Raw genomic sequence first — 19,527 nt, 5'->3', positions numbered from 1 at the left:
TTAATGCCTTGGCCAGCTTGATCACTAGATTTGAATCCAATTAAATCAATTTGGGCTTGAATGGACAAAGAATTAGTCAAGGGGCAAATACGACTCATTAATAGTCTAAAGCAAGAATTTGATACCATTTGGAGGATAGTTCCAAACAAATTCTGCAACAATTTTGTAAAACCGATGCAAAAAAAATGCGCTGCTTTCAAAAAAACTTGTGGGGGATATTTTAAATACTAGCTTAGATGTTATTTTTGTAGCTTTAATTTTTTATATATTGCAGTTTTTTATTGATATTTTTTGTTATTATGTTTGATAATGTCTTTATATATAACTTTATGTTTTAATATACCATCCAACGCAAAGGATTTGTTTAAAAAAGATTTTTCTCGCAAAATAAAATTTGTTCAATATCTTCTTTAGTTTTTATTTTATGGTAGTTTATTATGCTTTAAGCAACAAAATTTCACTACGGCTGTTTTTTTTGAAAGCACTATATATATATATATATATATAAATGTACATTTACATATGTATGTATGTATGTATATATCTATATATATCTATATATATATATATATATATATATATATATATATATATATATATATATATATATATATATATATATATATATATATATATATATATATATATATATATATATATATATATATATATATATACATACATATATATATATATATATATATATATATATATATATATATATATATATATATATATATATAGGGGAGAGTGGTGTACCTTGGAGGCACGTCAATTGCGCTGCCATCTTGAGCGATGAATTCAAACTGAAATTTTAGTTGCATGTATTGGCCTCTAAAGGCTCATAATAATAATCTCTAAAGGCTCATAAGTAGTTTTACCACATCTTTACACATTAGTATGTTTCCGGTACCAAAAAGCAATTTTTTTAGAGCGCATTCTTTTTTTTCTACAACTGTAGGTATAAAATTTGTTTTAAAACTGATTATCAAAAATTGTAAAACATGTTTTCAGCTGCATTTATGCATGCTTGAAACTGCTTAACTCATAACCTATAAACATGTGGTAGTAATTTTGTAAAATCTGTGGTAGCAGTGTACCTTGGAGATTGGTAATGTTGTGTACCTTGGTGGTACCATCAAGGTACAAACTAGCATGATTTTGTAAATACTATAAGTAATATTTGTAATGAAAGTATTTTTTTAATGTAATATATTGTTATAGTTTATTATGATATTTTTTTTGTTTATTAAGAACTTCTTTAGTATAATATGATGTGTGTATTTCTTTGTTAAATAGTAACTACTTTTTTCAAACTGTTACTTTCTCTTTGATAATTTTCTTGAACTATAAAAGAGATTATAAAACTGTGTATGAGTTGGAAAAATTAGACATGGTCTTTTAGTTGCCACATCCCTACTACAGGAGGTTCAACACGACAGCTGGAAAAACTCATTTACCTTTAACTTTGATTACCTAAATGTAGAGTAGACAAATGTTAAATCAAAGTGAAATACTTATTATTACTAAACTTTAATGTATTTGTTATTACTCTTTTCTTAATCAACATTTCTTTTGTAAGTTTTTAATACTTCTAAGTAAAAATTAGTTTAAATTTATAATAATATATAATTTCAACTTATCTTGAAATTATATATTATTATAAATTTAAATATAGTTATCAAATAATATATAGTTTATATAAATCAAACTAGATAAATTAATATTATCTTTAATGTGAAATCCAATTATCCTTTGAGTAAACATTATATCAAACTTCTACCATAATACCTCTAAGGTACAAAATACATACATCCAAGGTACACCACCGGTGGTGTACCTTGGCTATAATGTAAGCTGTTTTTTAAACTTAAAAAAAGGGATGAAAAAATATGTCTGGATGTTTGATAAAAAATCCTAGAGTAATTAATATCATAAAGTTAATGAAAATATATTATTACAGAACATATTGTATTTTTTTTAATATTTGTAAAAGTTTGAAAATACCTCTGAGGTACACCACTCTCCCCTATATATATATATATATATATATATATATATATATATATATATATATATTATATATATATATATATATATATATATATATATATATATATATATATATATATATATATATATATATATATACATTCATTTAGATATTTAATTTTTTACAAAAAATATTTCTAGAAATATAATTTTAATTCGGCCTACCACCAACTGTGCAATAAGTCTTTTGTTAGCTACTATGTCATAAAACTGCTTAGTAGTATTATTATCCCACTTTTCGTCATGAGTGTCTTTATTTGACAGTTTTTTAATACCACATATTGTAACAAATGTTGACTGAAGTGGAAGCTGTAGCAATTCTTCTGTAATAGGTTTTAGACTAAAAATAAAGGTATTAAAAGTCAGTTTATAAATCCTGTAATAATGACATATGATGTAATAATGTCATATGATGTAATAATGACATATGATAACTAGATATCTTTATTAATACTCACCTTGCAATTGGCAAGATCTCAGATGTCCCATAATCCACAAAAACAATATCAGCCTTCATTGTATCCATGTTAATGTTATCAATCCTTGCCCTATAATAAAGTCCATCTTCAGTGTAGCGAGCAATACAAGGCATTCCTAAAAATAAGAAAATGTGCGAAACCAACCAAGATAATAATATAGCTTCAATAAAAAGTCTTTCAAAGAGATTTGAGAATAATTAATTGAAAAGAGTTTGAATTACCAATATGTGGTGTTTTAATGTATGATAAATTATCAAAATAGTTTTCCTGGTTAATTATTTCGCTCATTAAATGCAGTTCTTGAATTTGTTTATAAGCATCTGCAGCACTAATATCTTCACTGTCATCCACAAACAAAGGACATTCCTCACTTGGAGGATATCTTTGAATATACACAAGATTTGGACTATCAACTTGTGTAACAATTACATCAAAACGTTTTCCAAGATTAGGTAATCTTGGTTTCTTATATTCCATTATTTTTGATATGCTTTTTGCATTGGAAAAAACAACTTGAGCTTGAGCATTTCTAGAAAAAAAAAATTTAATTCATTAATATAAACAATATTTGACTTAATAATATAAAAAAAATATTTAACTTAATAATATTATAATAATATTTGATTTATTAATATTATAATTTGTTTTTTGAAGATATGAAATGAAATCTTTAACTCAAGTTAGCTTGTATAAAAATAGTTTTTACAGGATAATTAATAATTCTATTGTGATTTATTAATAATTATATATCAGTTTATTATTAATTATATAGTGGGTTGTTTATAATTATATATAATTTATAAAATACCTTTCTTAGTTAAAATAAAAAATACACAATACAGTAAAATAAATATAAAAAGTGTTGTTAAATGTTAAGTATTTATTTAAATTCTTGTCCTATAAAAGCAAGATCAAGATAATGCTTCATATTTAGATAAAATGCCATAAAATCAACATTCTCACTCATATCTGCTATTATCGTATTAATGTGTTGAACTATATCTTCTTTAGTTTCTGGATATGGACGTTATTTGTAATATCTGTTCATTAAACATGCAAATACTTCTTCTATAGGGTTTAACTGGGGAGATTATGGGGGGAGATATTCGTATCTAATATTCTTATCCCTGAAAAATTGAATTATCAGTCCTGATTTATGAAATCTTACATTGTCCATGATAAGAATTTTATTTCAAACAATCTTGCTTCAGTGTTAAAAGGTCCTTCAATAATTGAATGATTTTAAAATTTTAGGTGAATATCCAAAATTTGGTCTTGAATGTAAATTGAACCCGGTTTCATCCAAGAATAACATTTGAGAATAGTCAATATTACTATATCGAATAGAATAACTTTTTCTCTCACTAATAATTCTAGATGAACAGATGACATCAGAGACCTTTCTTAATCCTTTTCTTGTAATTTCAAGCTCCTTAAGGTAACAAGATATAGATGGTTGGGATATGGCTATTCCATTTTCTTGAAGCTTTCTGGCCATTCCACACTGTGTAAGTGAATTGTCGTCTTGAATGCATTCAGATAACAACATCATAGCATGAGAATTGGAGCTTTGCTTGGGGCCACTTTTCTGTAGTAGGTTAAAACAATCACTAAGATTATTCTTATTTAATATTATAGCCTGCCATTTTCTAACGGTGGATACTTCCAAATCAGTAGCATTGGCAATTTGAGCTATGTTTTCCCCTCTGTCCATTCTTATTTTAATTTGTTTAACTAATGTAGATGAAATTGGTACTCTTTTTTTCCTTCTTGTATTTCTGACAGGTTCACGTTCTATAAAATTATTTTCCATGGAGCTAGAATAACCAAAAATATGTTTAAAATAATGATTTTCTGATAGAATAACGTAGTATTAATAAATATAACATTTAAAAAAAAAAAATTAAATTATATACAAACGCTATGTAATTATTAATAGATCGCTTTGTAATTATTAATAGATCGCTATATAATTTTTAATAAACTGATATATAATTATTAATGAACTGCTACATAATTATTAATAACCCTATAAATACAAATCATATAAAAAATGTTTATCAATCTTATCATTAGAAGTCTAGAAGAATTAGAGGTGACCTCATTCAAAATGTTATAATTAAATCAAATCCTAGCTCAATAGCTTTTTTATCATTTTTAAATCCATCATCAGGTCCATCATCAGGTATCGGAGGAGAATCACACAAAGAAAACACTAACAACATTTATTGTAAAAATATCTTTAGCAACAGAATAGTTCCACATTTTAAGAAGCATTTTGCACTGCAAAATGTTTTATATATTCAACATTAAACTTCAGTGTTTTTAACTAACAAAAATGTCGATCATGATTTTAAAATTCTTTTGCAATATATGTTTCTTGCTCAAAATTGAAAGCAGCATTAATAAAGACTGATTGTTACACTACTTTATACAATTTTGCGCTGCAAAATTTTTAAAAATATATTTAACAATACATATTAGAATTTTTTGTATGCAAAAATTCTTTATAACAATTATCTTACTCTCTAATCTCAAAATTGGTAAAAAAATAAAAATCGGTAAACATCAAAATCCATGATTTGCTACATCACCATTTCAAAGTTGTTGTTTTAAGGTGTTGGTTATTTTTTTTTTTTGTAAATCTTAATTTTAGTTAAATTCAATTTTGGAGCACATGTTTAACTTTTATTTGGTTAGCAATATTTAATTTGTGTTTTGAAAACAAATTATTTTAATTATTTTTTCCATAGTGAATAGTCAGAAACATTTCTATCTTGCAAAAGTTTAATAGTTTCAGTTTTATTTTAAAATTTCATTTCATTTTAAATTGAAAAGTATCATAGTTGTATTAAGCTCATTTCACTTCATATTAAAGCACTATAATTTTTATCATTAAATTTAAAGAAAAATTTAAATTCACATCCAAGATTATTATAAATGATCAAAAAGTAATGACTTTTATCAAATCACGCATTGTTGTGTCATCAGCAAATAAAGTCACCTTAGAAATAAGATTACCAGGAAGATTATTAATATAGCAGAGAAGCAATGCAAGGCCAATTGATGGAGCCTTGTAGTACCAGAAGTTACTCGAAATCAAGTAGTATGTTGTCCATTAAAAAAGACTTTAATACTGCAGTTGGAAAGAAATGAATCGATAAATTATAAACACTTTTAGATACACCATATGAAGAGGCCTTATGGAAAAAACAAAGATGCCAGACTTTATCAAAAGCATATGATATGTCAAGAGCATTAGTCTCACTAATTCCATCGCATAGAGATTTCTGTTATGATTTTAAATAAGTAGCAGAACAAGAGGAAGCTTTCATGCCTGTCTGTTATGATAATTAATCAGCAGCAGAAAAGCTTTTATTATAGATGAATCCTAGAAATTATACAGGAGACACAAATTTTAACAAGTAAATGAAAGACAACCATAGAGTCATCACAAAAATAAAAAAAAAGCTACAAAAAAAATCTTAGTCAATCCTAAAATAGTAAGTAATGGAATGATAGGGTGAATCTGATGTAGAAAAAGTATGATTATAAAGGGTGTGATCAAAGCATGGTCTAAGACATCTTACAAAGAAAAAAGAAAAACTGAGCATATGTTTAGATCAAAGACAAGATAGGTATCAAAGTGCAAAGTTTAGTGACTTGGGTTGAAAAATAAGGCACAAAGTTAATCTGGGTAAGAGATAAAAAAAACCTTAAAATTTTGATCTTTAGTGATATCATGGTCAGTGGTAATAGTGCTGAGTTTTTTAGTGTGATGAGCATGAAATTCACAAATATTACCACAATATTAGCAGATGAATAAATAAAAATAAATAGAAAAAGCTTTGTCAATTTGATCAGAATTAACGCCAAATAGTTTTGGGAAAAACAATGAAGAGCAAAGAGAAACACCTTAAAAAATCTTTGGAAGAAGCAGTATAGTAAAGAACAACAAGAAAATCAAACGAAGTGGAGCTAAACAAAAGCACAAAAAAGAGTAGACAAAGGATTTAAACATAATTCCACAACAAACGGATGAACTGATAAGTAGCCAGGCCAAGCACGAGTCTCATGCTTGGCCTAAGACTCATGCCAAGAATGAGTCCTTTGGAGTCTTTGCAAACCAAAAAAAAAAAAAAAAATAGCCATAGACACTGAGATCCAAAAATGAAACAATTGACTTACTTTTATTATTATATATATTTTATAAATGAAAATATATATTTACATTTATAAAAGTATTATTATTATTATTATTATTATTATTATTATATATATATATATATATATCTATATCTATATATATATATATATATATATATATATATATATAGATATATATATATATATATATATATATACACACACACACACACACACACACATATATATATATATATATATATATATATATATATATATATATATATATATATATATATATATATATATATTTATATATGCATACTAACACATATACATAAAATTTTATTTAAAGAAGAATTACCATACTTTTTGTCATTCAAGGAACTTAAATTGGTAGTAGATTTAGCATAACCAGCAGCAACAAGTTCATGACTAATATTTTCATTTTGAATTTTGACAGTTGCAGATGGTATTAGAGTATTATTAATGCCATGCTCCTTTAAGAAAGTCAAATTTTTAAAAACCTATGTATATAATAGAATAAAAATGTTTTATAATAATTTTAGACTAATTGAATCCACATACATCCATGTATAAATAATCTGTTAAATTAAGTTTCAAAAAGTTATTAAAAATAAATGAAACTATTTGAAGAAGATAAATAGGGAGAAAGATAAGTCTTGAACATGACATCCATGTTTTTATTTGCTTTTCAACAAAGCTTCAAGAAGTAGTGAACGGAAACTTTCGGCTTCGGCCGAAATTTCGGCCGAAACCGCAACCGAAATTTCTGCTTCAATAATTTTTTTACTTTTCCTGTTTCGGCCGAAATTTCGGTTCAAACCGCAACCGAAATGAGCCGAAACTTTTATAAGATTTTTTTTTAAGTTTTAATTTAGAGTGGAATTATGATGGTTTCCTAATTGTAATTGTTTGTTAGTAAATCAATTTTTAATTATAACAATTGTAGAAATTTTAATTGAAATCATGTTACATAATAGTTTTAAATTACTATTCTCAAAATCATTCTTAAAATGAATTAATATTTAAGTAAAGCAACCCAAACCATCAAATCAAAAGTTCATCATCAAAAGTTTCAAATTTTACAATGGAAAATAGTCGATAAAAAACTGGTTTATGGAATCATTTTACCGTGACAGGTTGTGATTTCAAACACGGAACTTGCAATATCTGCAATTTGAAAGTATCTCGTGGAGCGCACAATCCAAAACTTCAATCACTTAGCGGACTTTCATCACATTTAAGAAGTGGTTTACTCTAAAAAATCTCTTAACTTAAAAAGCAATACAACTACCGGCAGTCCTATAAATCTCAAAAATTGATTCAAACTTTAAAAAAGGTCAGAAGTTTCTTGTGCCACCGTGGCGCAGTGGTTAGAGCGCTTGCCTGTTAAGCAGGAGATCCAGGATCAAAACGAGCTTCGCATATATTTTTGCGTCACGGTAATGAAGGAGGCGTGAACTTCCTGGTTAAATGCACTTCCGCGGTGCTCTGTGACAAGACCTATAGGTCTTCTTGGGGCGCCTAAATAACAACAAAAAAAAAAGTTTCATAGATTTATATTAGAAAACAACATTAAAAGCAAAGTTTGGTTTGGCAAAAGTAGCAAAGAGATTCCTTAGACCTCCACCAACATCTGCCGAAGTTAAAAGGTTGTTTTTAACTGCTGGAGAAATTCTTTCAAATGAAAGAAACAGACTTTTGCCAGAAAACATGAAAAAATATGTATTTCGCAGAGAAAATACTTCAATTATTACCTTTAATTATTGAAATGTCTTGACATATTAGAGTTTTTATGAAACTATGTTACATGGTGATTGGCTAGATATATGTAAAATAGTTTTTTTTTGCTTTAATTCGGTGATCATAAAAGGTTCAGGGATTTTAAACATTCATTTTCAAATTTCGGCCGAAATTTCGGTTTCGGCTTCACTGAACCGAAATTTTGGTACTTTCGGTTTCGGCTCAAATTTCGGTTTCGGTCGATCACTATCAAGAAGCTTTAAGAAAATTCCATGATCTGAGTATATAAAGGCCAAAATGTGAAACAATAGCACAATAAAAAAAATCAACAAGACACTCCATCACTATCTTAATCATTTCATTTGATTTAAACCAACTTAAACTTCTACTTAACAGCATTTGTTCTAAGCAATGACATTTATGTTTATATTTATGCATCTAATGTTAAAGATTATAAAGAATAAATAAATTTTTTTGGAAATCCCTTTACTTCTAAACCACAATAAGCCTTTCAAAATAGATTTAAAAATATTGCAAAGATAGCAATAGTTACAGGTCAAAGTAAATCGAAAAGGTCTTACAAACAAAACAGTTTTGTTTTCTAATTGTAACCTTACTGAGTACTGAAGAGATATTAAACTGTTTAAGCAGCCTGTTTACTGTAGAGACCCAGCTTTTTTCGGCTCAATGAAATGTTTGATGTGATAAAAAACAGCATGGTCCTTTGGAGTGATGTGGCAGTTTGTCAATGCCAAATAGAAGTTCCTGAATTTCAAATTCTTTCTGTAAACTCCTTCTCCAGCATTATGCCAAAAGAAGAGGTTACCACTACCTTAAATTCTTTAAATGTCGGCAACTGCTGCGCTTTTGACCAGACACTTTATTGTTCTAAACAGTTGATTCACAACACAAAGAAAAACTTCATGGGTAGGAAGAGTTCCAAAATGAGTGCATTAGATAGTCCATAAACATTAGTCTCATGGACCAGATTTCCAAACATTTTGACATGTTTAACAATGCTTCTAGAAGCTATGAAAGCTTAAAAAATTCAATGAGGGACTCAATTGTTCAAGAGGATTATTAACTTAAAGATTTCTTGAGTCAAGATTGCATTCTTGCATGAAACATAAATCCACATAGAATGCTGGCTAAATTCATGTCACAAGAAATAAAGAACAAAATGTTATAAGGACAAAATTCAAAGCACCAGCTTGAACTAAAGATTTGCTTGTTATAGTTGTCAGGAAGGTTCTCCAATAGAACAACCAGGATTAAAGGTTTTCTGATACTGCAACCAGGATTTCAGTCTTTATACTGCTTTTTATAATGTATTATACGTAATAACCCTAACCCTAACTAATAATTTGTGCTAATATTATTTAGTTAGAATTGAGGCTGTAAAAAACTCCATGTTTAGCTTTTCTTCTTTTAAGATTCACTAAAGTTGTTAAGACAAACTTACTTTGTAAGATTATCGAGGCAAACTTACTTTGTAAGATTATCAAGACAAACTTACTTTGTAAGATTATCAAGACAAACTAACTTTGTAAGATTATTGAGACAAACTTACATTGTATGATTATTGAGACAAATTTACTTTTAAAAGATTATCGAGAATAATTTACTTTGTAAGATTATCGAGACAAACTTTGTTAGATTATCAAGACAAACTTAATTTTTAAGATTACAAAGACTAACTTACTTTGTAAGATTATCGAGACAAACTTACTTTGTATGATTATTGAGACAAACTTACTTTGTAAGATTATCGAGACAAACTTACTTTGTAAGATTATCGAGACAAACTTACTTTGTAAGATTATCGAGACAAACTTACTTTGTAAGATTATTGAGACAAACTTACTTTATAAGGATTTATGGATATAATAAGAATAAATTACACTTGTATTTATTACTGATATTTGCACAGGACAAAAATTAGGTGAAATTAGCAAAAAAAAAATTCCTTAATGACTTGTGTTATTATGTTTCACATTATGTAACAATATAAATCAGTCTTATATAAAAACATATTATATAAACAATAACTTAAAAAATAGATTTATAAGATTAATAATTAGTGTTCACCTGTAAACCAACCTCAACAATCTTATTAGAAACCTTTCTTGACAAGAACTTAATAGCATCTTGTGACCAAACTTTATTTACCTAAAAAATTTTGAATAAAATTCTAGCAATATAGAAGTAATAAAAAAAAAACAATTAACAAAAATAAAAATATTGAATATTATATATGAGAATATAAAAATATAAAATTAAAACAATATTAATAACTGTTAAAATTAAATAATTACAGGAATCACATCTGCTAACTGAATAGATAAACATTGAATTGGTATTTCATCATACCAAGATTTTACACACACTTGACTTTTGTCAACGATTTCTGCATTCCCAAAGTCAACATACTCAACCTTAAAAAAAAATTACTTATGATGATGATAATAAAAACACATCCCAGACAAATCATATCATTCATTACATTAAAAAGTATGAACAGAGTATTGTTCATTGTATTTACAATCACATCACACCCCTTATCACATTTACAATAGAATACATGACATTATCCATTGCATTAAACAATATAAACACATACTAATCTTCATCATACTTATAATCTTTTTAAAGATGCAAGCTACATAAACCCATTTAGAGATACATGCTACATAATGCTTTTGGAAATACAAGCTACCACAAATCCCATTATTAAATACTCATTAAGATATATTAAATATTCATATACTGTAAAATCTCCTAAGTTCGGTCACTTAACCTATGAACATTTATTTATCACGCATAAATAGAAAACTTTCAATTTTTTTCCTGAAACATACAGAAAATTATATTGATAATTGATATTGTAAAAATAAAAAAACGAAAAATAAAAACTAGTACCCAATATTTAATTCAAAATGAAAACATCTACTTTGAACGCATTTTCAATACCATCTCGTAAGTTTGGCCCCTATATCAATACTGATAACATATCACAAACTTTATATCACAAATAATGAAAACTAATTTTTCAACGTTGTTTTATTGTAAAATTATGATATAAATTCAGGAAATACCAGTAACTAAGGGGGGCGTTGCCCTGGGCTCCAAATAAAAAAGTCTTTTGGGGCACTAAAGAAAACAAGAAAGAGCACATAAAAAAAGGCCTTTTTAAACATAAGTGGTAGTATTTTTAACTTTTATTGTAATTAGTCAACTATTTTATTACTTTGGCTATTATCACATTTTACTACGCCACTGGTTAATAAAATTAAAAATATATTTTTCAGTCAAAATTTACTGGTAATTTACAGGTTAAGTTACAGGTAAATTTACAGGTAAAGTTACCGGTAAATTTTACATTCGCAACACTTATCAACATCTCGCAATATTACTGCTAATTGTCTCCTTCATTGTTTATTCGTGAATGACCTAAGTTTTCAAAATTTCACTAATTTTTATAAAAAAAGTAGTTAATTTTTAAAAACTAATAATTTTTTTTTGTAAATATAAATAATTTGGTGATTCCTAATAATACTAAGATTAAATTTGATCATTTATTCTAATAATTTGCTTATTTTAGATTTTAATAGTATGCATTTTTTCAAATTGTTGTTTTGCTAAAGAATTATTTCAGCAGGTTGCATATAAACATTATTTTTTTTATAGATTCATATTTACGAACTAATTACAAATATTATTTGAGACAAAAGTTTGTAAAATTTGAGTTTTGCAAGCTTTTTTTATATTTTTTCTTAAATGACATGAAGTTACATGGTGACCGAACTTAGGCGATTTTACGGTATATATACTAAATCCTAAAACCATTTTAGATCGGCACAAAAACTTCTACTAACCAACTAACATGTGAAAGTTTAGCATAAAACTGACAGAAAAACAAACGATGATTTTGCTGATATTTCTTTCAAATGTCAACTTTTGCTTTAAAATTTATAAAAAAATAAACTTTTGCCAATATTATTTTATTTAGTAAATTTTAAATTGTTTATTAAATTTAATTTCTTTTTTTTTGTTTATATTAATTTAACTCCCCAACGCCAAGAAGACCACTACAATGGATGGCTACTTAAATTGTGGTTATAACATTCTCTCAACTCTATAAATCTGAAATCTGAACCTTGACGAACAAGTCCGCTGTGCAAAAAAAAAGTTGAGTGCAGTACTACCCGGGATGTGGTGGGAATTGATCTCGGAACTTCTTGCTTATGAGGCGAGCACTCTACCACTATACCACTACCGCATAAATTACTTTGCTTAATATAATGTTCATTTTTATTTTATTTTTAAAATTGTTTTGTTTACAATTTCAATAAAAGGTTCAGAATTCAGAATTTTCCTAAAAATATTCTTTTTCCGTTTTTTTTCTCGGTATTATTTAGTTTAAAGTTTACTTAAAATGTTTGTTTTATTGTTTTTAGTTTAATTACTTTGTTTCTTTTTTAATCGTTTCTCTTAATTTAATTATGTTATTTAAATTCTAATTTAAATAATACATTTATTTTTCTGTTTTGTTTTTTAATTAATTTGAGTTTAAACAAAACATTTTGTTTTGTTGTTTTTAATTAAATTATTTTAATTAGAAATTAAATAAAATGTTCTTTATTCTGTTTTTGTTTTAGTTGGTTTATTTCAAATTAAATAAAAGATTCTTATTTAATAATACAAATTTTTAATTTAATAATAAATTTAATAAAATGTTTGCAATGCTTTTTTTATTTTAATTACGATAAAAAAAATAAAATTAATCAACTCACTTATTATAATGAGTTTTGAAAAAATATAAACATTAAAATATGTGTAACAATATTGCACCTACTTGGTCAAACCAGTCGTTAATTATTTTTGGCTGTGTAGCTGCTGCTTTAATAGCTTGCATGTCACTAGCTTTTTTTGCTCTAATTTCATATATTTCCATGAACCCTCTGTACCATTACTTAGTTGGTTTCCCTTCTTTGTTCTGAATCATTCAGATTTCAGCAACAATAAAAATATTCTCTTCAAACCAAAACCACTACCGCTCATAAACTTTAAAAGATCGAAAATAATTACCTGGACAGTTTGACTCATATTTCTTGGTACACCGTTTCCAACAGATTTGTATTTATCTTTTGCTCAGTCGTGAATAGTTGAATTTGGCACATTGAAACATTTAGAAGCTTTTTCATATGACATTATTTTATCATTAACAGCTACTTTTTGTCATTAATGGCTTGAAGAGGTAACTTTAGTTGCCTCACCTAATGACAAAGCTAAATGAATTACTAAGAACTTTTTATCTATCTCATCTTATGATTCCACTAATCACATCCTACCTATACTTTTTTTAATTTACATTAACGATCACTCTGAAATTCTCACATCTAAGGTGGGATTGTTCGCTGTTGATACTACCATTTAGTCTTGATAAGAAGCCAACACTCTCTGATTGCTTGGAGGAGGCATTTGAGCTTGAAAAGGATCTCACTTCTGCTACAGCATGGAGCTCTCAGTGGCTGGTGAACTTTAACTCAGATAAAATGAAATGAAATTTTTTTCAGCTAATCGATATCATCTAGATCTTTCTGTATTTCTGAACAGTAATGTAATCAATGAGTCACCTACACTTTATCTTCTAGGATTAACTCTTACTTCTGATCTTTCTTGGATAGCATATATCAAATCGATAGCAAAATTAGCATCTGCTAAGTTTATCTCTTTATTGAGCTTGCTACTTTCTTTCTTCAAATTCTATTCTTTATCTTTACTGTTGCCATATCTGGGGCGGATCTTCAAATGATGCTCTTTCTCTTTTAGACAAGGTGTAAGAACACATTGTAAACATAGTTAGACCTGCTCTTGCAGCCAACCTTCAACCATTATCACATTGTTGTAATGTTGCTTCTTTTTCACTTTTCTATAAATACTATAACAGGCGCTGCTCTAAAGAACTAGCATCTTTTGTGTCATCTACTTATAGTATCTTTATATCTTTTGTGCCATCTACTATAATTCATTCTTGTGTTACTTCTCATTTAATTAAGTCTTATTCCTTAACTGTAATTGTTCTTAAGTGCTCCAAAAATTCTTATTTTTCTAGTTTTTTTTCTTGAATTTGGTTTGTATATCTTATTTTCCTGATTCATATAGTTTGCAATCTTTTAAGTTGTCTGTTAATCATTATCTTGTTTTACAAAGTTCATTTTTTCTCTTTGAGTAACTTCCAACTCTTATAGTGCTTGCTTGCAGTCTTGTTGGATGTGAAGATGTTTGAAAAAAAAAAAAAAACTGCATTAGAGTTTCTTACTCTATATCTTGTTTTGACTTAGCTGCATTTATTTCTTAATACAATTAATAAATTAACTCTTTTATATTCACAAGATTATGGGTAAATAAATAATAATTACATATATCTGGAATCAAATTAATTAACGCATTTATATACACAAGATTATGTGTGAATAAATGATAATTACCTGAACTTGGTATTCTTTTTTTGTTTTGTTTTGCTTGTTTCTGTCTTATTTTGAGTTTAGTTTTAGAAATAATAACAAGATTACAATTTTTTTGCATAATATTAATCAGTGTCAAATTTAGTGCAAAATAGTGTTTATACAATTTTCATTTTATTTGCAAAACTAAGTTTATTTTTTTCTCTTTTTTTATCAATTTAATTTGTTTAGGTTTCAAGTTAAAAGCTAACACAATTGTAAATTGATTTTTAAATTGTTTTTTTTTATCATTTGATTTGTCTTGCGTCAAAGTTTATTTGTAAAAAAAAAATAATAATATAGATATATAATATGATATATAATATAAAAAATACAAAGCTTTTTATAAAACCATTCATTTTATAAAAAGTTTCGTATAAAAATAAATATTCAAAAATGGAAATTTAAAATTAGTTTACAATTTTCTATAATGTAAAGTTACAAAAACCTTAACTTTACAATCACAAAAAAATGTACCTTAACTTGATGATTATAAAAAAAAATATACTAATTTGATAATCACATAAATAATGTACCTTTACTTTAGAATCATCAACAATTTGCAGAACTTTTGATCTATAAATACAATTATCTTCTGAAAATCTAGCCACACAAGCTTGGTTAACGCTAAGTAAAGTAGTGCTAGGACAACTTTCAAATTTAAATTGAGCTGAGTTCAGTTTTTCCATAAATTGAATTACGACATTGTTGCAACCTGCAAATAAAAATATTTGTTTTTTTAAATAGTTTTTTTAAATAATTTTTTTAATAAGCCACTAAAATAAACTTATTTCAATTTTTACTAAATAAAATAATTAGGAAAAAAAAAAAAAAAAAAAAAACAATTTAAAAAATAAACAACCTTCTGGTTGAAGATAAAACAAGCAGTGAGGATCAATATGAACACAGATTGCATTAAACTTATGTTTCGCAGGAAAAATTGGCTGCTTGTAAGATTTTATTGCTTGCGCTGTATTATTTTCGAGTAAAATCCCCCTTAAAAAAGCATAACAAATTAGAAACAAAATAAAAATAAAGAATTTGAATGTATTATCAAAAATAAAAAAGAAACTTGAAAAAAAAAAAAAAAAAAAAAAAAAAGAAAGAAAAAAGAATACTTTTTATCAATAATGTTTGCTTTATCAAAAAATAAAGCATTGATGCTGATATCTTTATCTGTAGATGTATCAAATAGTTCAACAGATATTGTGTTATCGATGACATCTAGAAATATCAATCTCATTATTTAGTCTGAAGTAACTTCTTAATCAATTGTTTCCCTTACAGAAATACTTTAACAATTTTGTTTTCACAAATCTTTAAAACAGTTTTAATATCATCCACTAGGTAACCTAGGTAACCTTGTACAACAGCAACAAGTTGCTTGTTAAGAAGATATTTTTCAAAACTTTTGTTAGTCTAAAAATAAAAAACGTTTGAACTTTATAACAAATTCAAGTAATTACAAATAGTTTTCAACTAATTCAACTTCAATTTACTTCTGCTGACCAATCTTCTTGATTTTTCTTTTCAACATTCCAAAGTTTTACTCTGAGAGCCTAGCAAAAATGAAACATTAAAAACTGAATCCTGCTGTTCTATATTTTACTTTATTATACATAAAAGCAAAATTTATGTTGAATAAGAAATATTGAGATAAACTTGATGAAATATGTTGACATAACAAAACATTTAATAGCTATAAAATATAGTAATACAGTAAACTCTGGGTTGTTCGAACTGGCATTTATTTGAATTTCCTGCTTATTCAAAGCAATTTTCATTCCTCGTGAATTTTCCTTCACAAACTCATGTAAATATCCATCAATTATTCAAACCAGCAATTATTGGAAGTAATTTTTTGCTCCCCTTGTCAAACACCCTATCAGTTATTGAAAGTTTTCCTTTGGCTCAAGATACCATTGCATTTTAAAATATAACTTAATCGAATGCAATCAAAATATATGTATGTATATATGTAAAAAAAATAATGTTCCCAAAATATGAAAAAAATTTAACACATTAAACATAGTGCAATGAAAATTTTAACATAGCGTCTACGTGAAAGAAGGCAGTACCATGCCTGTACTGTGTGAGTAGTTGGGTGCTACCGACCACCATTTTTTAATAAACTCTCTTTGTTTCACGCAAATTTTATAATAAAAATTGAGCAAAAATGTCAAATTATCAATCAAAGAAATATTTTTTAAAGATTAAAAAAAGGTCAAACTAAAAAGAATGTACCTGAAAAGTTTAGTTTTCCTCAAAACACTTTAACTTACTAGATTAAGCATCAAGAAGACATAATCATTAGAAGTCAGTCAATGCATGATTCCGTTGATAAACTTTTATGATAAATTGTAAAGATTTTACTTTTTTTATTTTAAATTTGTTTTTTAAATGGTAAAGACTCAAACGTCTTATTTCAAAGTTTTTCTTCTTTTTTACTCTCTACTTCTGTTAAAATTTGATAGTAACTTGAAAAAGGTCACTTTAAAGACGATTTTCAGTTATTTGAACTTTCAGTTATTTGAACTTTTAACTATTTGATGTAAATTCTAATTCCCCAAGGAGGTTCGAATAACCGGGAGTTTACTGCATATTAAATGTAAGGTATATAATGAAAAAAAATAAAAATAAAAAATAAAATAGAACAAAGAATGCTATTTACTACTATAAAACATTACTTGTTTCGGAGGCAAAAGATACATTTCTGGTATTTTTTTAATCGATGTTATAGAAACAGTTTCACAGTTCCCATAATCAACATATTCAACATCAACTGAATCATTGTTATTAACTTCTATAAATAAACAAATAAAACACTTAAATTTACTAGTACCAAGTATGAAATAAGTTTGAAGTTAACAACTTACGTTTTACTAAAGCTCTATACCAGTTTCCATCCTCAGAAAATTTTGCAGCACAAATCATATCTATAGTTAATTTAATAACAATAACAATAACAATAACAATAATATATATATATATATATATATACACACATATATATATATATATACATATATATATATATATATATATATATATATATATATATATATATATATATATATATATATATATATATATATATATATACACATATATATATATATATATATATATATATATATATATATATATATATATATATATATATATATATATATATATATATATATATACACATATATATATACATAGCGTCTCAAAAAATTATCTGACTAAACAATTTAAAAATGTTTAGTCTGATAATTTTTTGAGACACTTAAAAAAAGTGCTATATTTTTGTAACTTGGTAACTTAAGTGTACACAGTGTACACCTTTGGCGCAACTGTGGGCTCAATGACTGTTTGTATTTCTTTTATCACTCACAGTCATATACTGTTTATATTTTCATTCATTAATATGTATTTTCAATTTGTTTGTATCTAGATCTGCAACAGACATAAGCTTCAAACACACATTACATAAAACATTCAAAAATACATGTTTCTTTTATTAACATGTATTTTCAATGTGTTTGTATCCAGATCTGCAACAGATAAAACCTTTAAACATATGGCAATCATCTAAGTCATATTAAAAAAATTTAAAATATATTTTGCAAAAAATATTGTTAAACAATGCAGAATAATTAATTTTATAAATTTAGCATTTACCTGGTGGCTTTCTCAATTTTATGATATGTAATGGATTGAAAAAGTTAAAAAAACATATGTATTACAAAATTATATTTTTAGAAAAAAACTTTTGGCAAAAAGTAGTCAAAAGATAGATTATGCGGAAATAAAAAATGATCAAACATACCTAACATAATAACATAATACTTAACTAAATAAAATTTTTTATAACTTTTAACTTAAAATTTAGCTTTATATTTGACTGACATTTTCTATTCGAAAAATACAAAATTATTTTAGGTCAACTTAATTAAAATAAAATTTTTATAAAAATAATTTTGATTTTCAAAACTTAGACAGAATTAAGAAAAAAAAGCTTAAATTTTATTAGAATAAAATTTTTAAATTAATAAAATACTACAAAAATATTAAATTAAACATTTAAGTAACTTATTTTTTCTCAATATACAACAAGTACAACAACAATACTGACTCCTAATCTGAACTATTTCATTAACTTTATTGTTGATTGACTGATAATAGTTTATGCATTATACTTAGGACAAATAAATTAGGAGGATTTAGGAGTATTTGAGAAAATCATCTATAATTTAGGAGAAATTAGATCTTTCTAGGATGTTTTTCGAATATTAGGATATTTTAAGATTTTTTAGGAGGCGTGGCCACCCTGTTTAGTTATGTGAAGTTATAAATCTGTTTTTTACATCATTAAGTCAAAAGTTCTTATGATAAAATCATTTTCCCATTTCATTAAAAATATTAAGTTGATTTCCATCAAAATTAATTAGCAATTGTAATCCTATATTTGTAATATTTATAAATTATAAGCAGAGTCTTTAGTGTTATAAATCAAAAAGAAATTTACTATTTTCTGTAGCTATTAAAAAGACAAAAATAAAGAAAACCATAAAATCAATAATGGTTTAAAA

General features: G+C 25.9%; 1 protein-coding gene across 2 annotated transcripts in view; it reads right to left on the bottom strand.

Moving 5' to 3' along the window:
• Positions 1 to 19,527, bottom strand: part of LOC100203785 (tudor domain-containing protein 1) — a 112,271-nt gene that overhangs the window by 4,525 nt on the left and 88,219 nt on the right. The window contains exons 24-36 of one of the 2 annotated variants that reach the window (XM_065793738.1): positions 17,827 to 17,886; positions 17,638 to 17,753; positions 16,450 to 16,509; positions 16,312 to 16,369; positions 16,069 to 16,174; positions 15,813 to 15,946; positions 15,487 to 15,665; positions 10,760 to 10,879; positions 10,533 to 10,613; positions 7,047 to 7,177; positions 2,753 to 3,060; positions 2,511 to 2,646; positions 2,218 to 2,392 (exon numbers count right to left, since the gene is read on the bottom strand). In XM_065793738.1, coding sequence (XP_065649810.1) covers positions 2,218 to 2,392; positions 2,511 to 2,646; positions 2,753 to 3,060; positions 7,047 to 7,177; positions 10,533 to 10,613; positions 10,760 to 10,879; positions 15,487 to 15,665; positions 15,813 to 15,946; positions 16,069 to 16,174; positions 16,312 to 16,369; positions 16,450 to 16,509; positions 17,638 to 17,753; positions 17,827 to 17,886 — 1,664 coding nt within the window. Of the gene's footprint in view, positions 1 to 2,217; positions 2,393 to 2,510; positions 2,647 to 2,752; positions 3,061 to 7,046; positions 7,178 to 10,532; positions 10,614 to 10,759; positions 10,880 to 15,486; positions 15,666 to 15,812; positions 15,947 to 16,068; positions 16,175 to 16,302; positions 16,370 to 16,449; positions 16,510 to 17,637; positions 17,754 to 17,826; positions 17,887 to 19,527 lie in introns of both variants that reach the window. The other variant, XM_065793737.1, reaches the window with a different exon arrangement.

The sequence above is a fragment of the Hydra vulgaris genome, chromosome 03, assembly GCF_038396675.1.
Source record: "Hydra vulgaris chromosome 03, alternate assembly HydraT2T_AEP".
Classification (NCBI taxonomy): domain Eukaryota; kingdom Metazoa; phylum Cnidaria; class Hydrozoa; order Anthoathecata; family Hydridae; genus Hydra; species Hydra vulgaris.
This window is presented reverse-complemented; position numbering and strand designations above follow the sequence as displayed.